The sequence below is a fragment of the Mandrillus leucophaeus genome, unplaced genomic scaffold (genome assembly GCF_000951045.1).
Source record: "Mandrillus leucophaeus isolate KB7577 unplaced genomic scaffold, Mleu.le_1.0 Scaffold95, whole genome shotgun sequence".
Classification (NCBI taxonomy): Eukaryota; Metazoa; Chordata; class Mammalia; order Primates; family Cercopithecidae; genus Mandrillus; species Mandrillus leucophaeus.
Window position 1 is genome coordinate 1,699,140 of NW_012110363.1, and position 3,343 is coordinate 1,702,482.

At 35.3% G+C, this 3,343-nt stretch overlaps 1 protein-coding gene across 1 annotated transcript in view; it reads left to right on the top strand.

Moving 5' to 3' along the window:
* Nucleotides 1–3,343, top strand: part of GUCY1B3 (guanylate cyclase 1, soluble, beta 3) — a 44,029-nt gene that overhangs the window by 31,493 nt on the left and 9,193 nt on the right. Inside the window, exons 5-6 of the mRNA XM_011970531.1 lie at nucleotides 1,088–1,318; nucleotides 2,436–2,552. Of these exons, the coding sequence (XP_011825921.1) occupies nucleotides 1,088–1,318; nucleotides 2,436–2,552 (348 nt within the window). The remainder of the gene's footprint in view (nucleotides 1–1,087; nucleotides 1,319–2,435; nucleotides 2,553–3,343) is intronic.

Here is a 3,343-nt window from a genome sequence, read left to right on the forward strand (position 1 = left end):
AAAAAAAAAAAGAAAATGAAAGATTATCTTCTGAATACTTCCATTTGAATTAATAAAGATAATTTGGAAAGAAAAAAAAATAATGTATTTGCCTGTGAATAATACTTTAGAAATGTAGGATTTTTTTACATTATAGATATTAGTTCACAATTACGATTACTTCCTTAGAATGAATTTCTAGATTTGCAATTAAATCAAAGAATCCACAAAATTTTGAGGAATTTTTATGCCTATTGTCAACTTATCCTTCAGAAAGATTAATCAAAATACCTTCTCATCAGTGGTATTTGAGATGCCTCTTTTTCTGTACCGTATCTAATTTGGTATTGTAACTTTTTTTTTCTTTTTTTGAGATGGAGTCTCGCTCTGTTGCCCAGGCTGGAGTGCAATGGCATGATCTCGGTTCACTACAATCTCAGCCTGCCAGGTTCAAGCAATTCTACTGCCTCAGCCTCCTGAGTAGCTGGGATTATAGGCGCCCACCACAGCACCTGGTTAATTTATGGGATTTCGCCATGTTGGCCAGGCTGGTTTCAATCTCCTGACCTCAGGTGACCTGCCCGCCTCACCCTCCCAAAGTGCTGGGATTACAGGCGTGAACCACTGCACCTAGCCTGGTATTGTAACTTTATATATTTGCCAATTGATAGTTAAATGACGTTGCATTTATTTTTGAATATGAATCTCTATCATTTTATTTCCCATTGTTTTAAAACAGCATTGTAATCTTTTTTGATAGTGCCAGCTTCTACGGCTTTCAGGTTGTTCACTATACAAGTGTGCTTGGCTGAGAAGGCAGAGTCCACCAGTGCTTTTTTCCCCCTAATTCTACCAAAGAGACCATATAGGATACTGCGGAACTGATACCAGATTTGTAATTTTACAATGATTATTCAATCTTCAAATTTTATAGATCAAAGTCCAGAAATATTTTCCTAGTTTAGACATATGTAGTATTTGCATACATGTGTTGAATTTTTGTAATTAATCTTCTAACTGCAGTATTCATAACTCATTTTTTATATTTAGGTATTTTAATTAAACTGAAATGAAGACAATTCATGCCGTTTCCCCCTTTGATATCCAGGTTATTCAGCAAAGAAATGAAGAATGTGATCATACTCAATTTTTAATTGAAGAAAAAGAGTCAAAAGAAGAGGATTTTTATGAAGATCTTGACAGATTTGAAGAAAATGGTACCCAGGAATCACGCATCAGCCCATATACATTCTGCAAAGCTTTTCCTTTTCATATAATATTTGACCGGGACCTAGTGGTCACTCAGTGTGGCAATGCTATATACAGAGTTCTCCCCCAGGTAAAATAACAGCACACTTCCTTGGGGTCTGAGACTAAAGCCCATAGAAATACTATTGTTACAGGCAGCCATCCATTGATTTAACCCTCTGACTATGTATTAGGTAATATGCAGTTTATTGTAAGTTACACAAATTATTTAATTGTGAACTAAGTGTATTTGAGCATACCACAACTTTCCCTAGGACAACTATTTTTTTTTTATCATAATCACATACAGAAACAGTAGGAATGTTATGTAAGAACAGTATACTTGTTTCAATGAAAAAAAATGGGTAACTTTTTAGTAACAGTCACCTTTCATATGTTTGTTTATTCACTGAATAAATATTCATTGGATATCTACCATCTGTAAATAGCTTTAAAAATCAACTATTGATGGTGTTAAGGGAAAAGGGGGGATTTTAAAAGGCACTAAAACACAAAATGATAGAGATGATCATGGATTGGGTAGAAAAAGTATCAAAGGAAGCAGTTGGGATGATGATGAGAACCTACTGTTAACTTCTATGACAGATCCACTGGTAAAATCTTTATGCTTACTCTTTCTTTCTTATATACTAACTTTTGGAGTTGTATATGGCATGTGTTTCGAGATACTTTTTGCTTGTAATTAAAGAGACTTGAAAATTCAGGATTAGCCCAATTGGATCAGGTGAAATGGAAGCAGAGTAGTGTGCTGCCCTGGCTCTAGTATTGACTCCGCCTGTCCCTCACTGTATGACCTTGAACTTGGTATTTCACCTCTCTCAGCCTGTTTCTCTTTGTTCTGGCATGAGGATAGAAAGCATGTGAAAAACACTTCGTTTATTGCAAGCAATCAATCAGTGTTACCTATTGTTTTCGCTTTTAGTCCTCTAGATAAATATTAAGAGAGTGTTTGCTTGTGTTTTTGGTATTTTGATTTCATTTCAAACCATGCACATTTAACATATCAATTACCGAGTTGTAGAGATTGAGATTTGAGTTCATAGTTCAGCTAAGTTTCCCGTGAATTATAATAATTATAATTTTCTATTTTTAAATAGAACTGAGCTGATTTAATCAAGTGACTAATATCAAAGTACAAAAACTATTTTAACTGATTAGATACTCTTTGCTGTCTATCTACATTTTAGCTCCAGCCTGGGAATTGCAGCCTTCTCTCTGTCTTCTCGCTGGTTCGTCCTCATATTGATATTAGTTTCCATGGGATCCTTTCTCACATCAATACGGTTTTTGTATTGAGAAGCAAGGTAATCAATATATTATTTCATTAAATGTGAGAAAGGTATGTTACAAATTAGAAGTATTCGGGGGGGAAATTATTACATTCTCTGAGAACATATAGAGAGAGAAAACGCAGACCTCAAGGGAAGTTCTATTTAAAAGGCAATGCTATTGGTTTCTGGTTTGCCTGAGAAGCCGTGGAAGTCTATCGGCTGATTAAAATTAACAGAAGTAAATTTTAGAAACTGTCTTTCTGAGATGGCCTTGTTTCACATCATAAAACCAACATCTTTTACTCCCTGTACAGGTACAATGCCTTAGTTCAGAAATTAGAACTAAAAAGTTTTTTTTTTTTTTTTTGGGGGGGGAACTTCACTCAAAACCACTTATTTATTCTTTCTTAAATTGTCTATTATTCTTAGTAGCATTTTTGTGGGTGAATAAAAGTGATAAAATATTCACACAGTTGGTAATTTAGAGAGTGCTGGGATCTCATAGTTTCTTTTCTTGGGATAGATACAGCAAAAGTCAGTTTCCTAGAGTACCCATTTAATCCTTTCTGTATTCAGAACTGACTGTTCCCAGCTGCCCTATGAATACAGGGTGGGGGAATGGGGAGGCTAGGCTTATTGTTTGGTAGTGTCTGGTAATGTATGCTGTAACCATACCGGAAAATCAGGGGGATAAAAAAGATTCACAAAAGCTTGAAATAATTATGCGAAGAGTAGCACAGTTACTATCCTGAATTCAAAGGAGACAGTCACTTTTCTGCAGTGTTGCAAGGTAGCCACTAGGCTTATTACAGGCAGAACTCTGA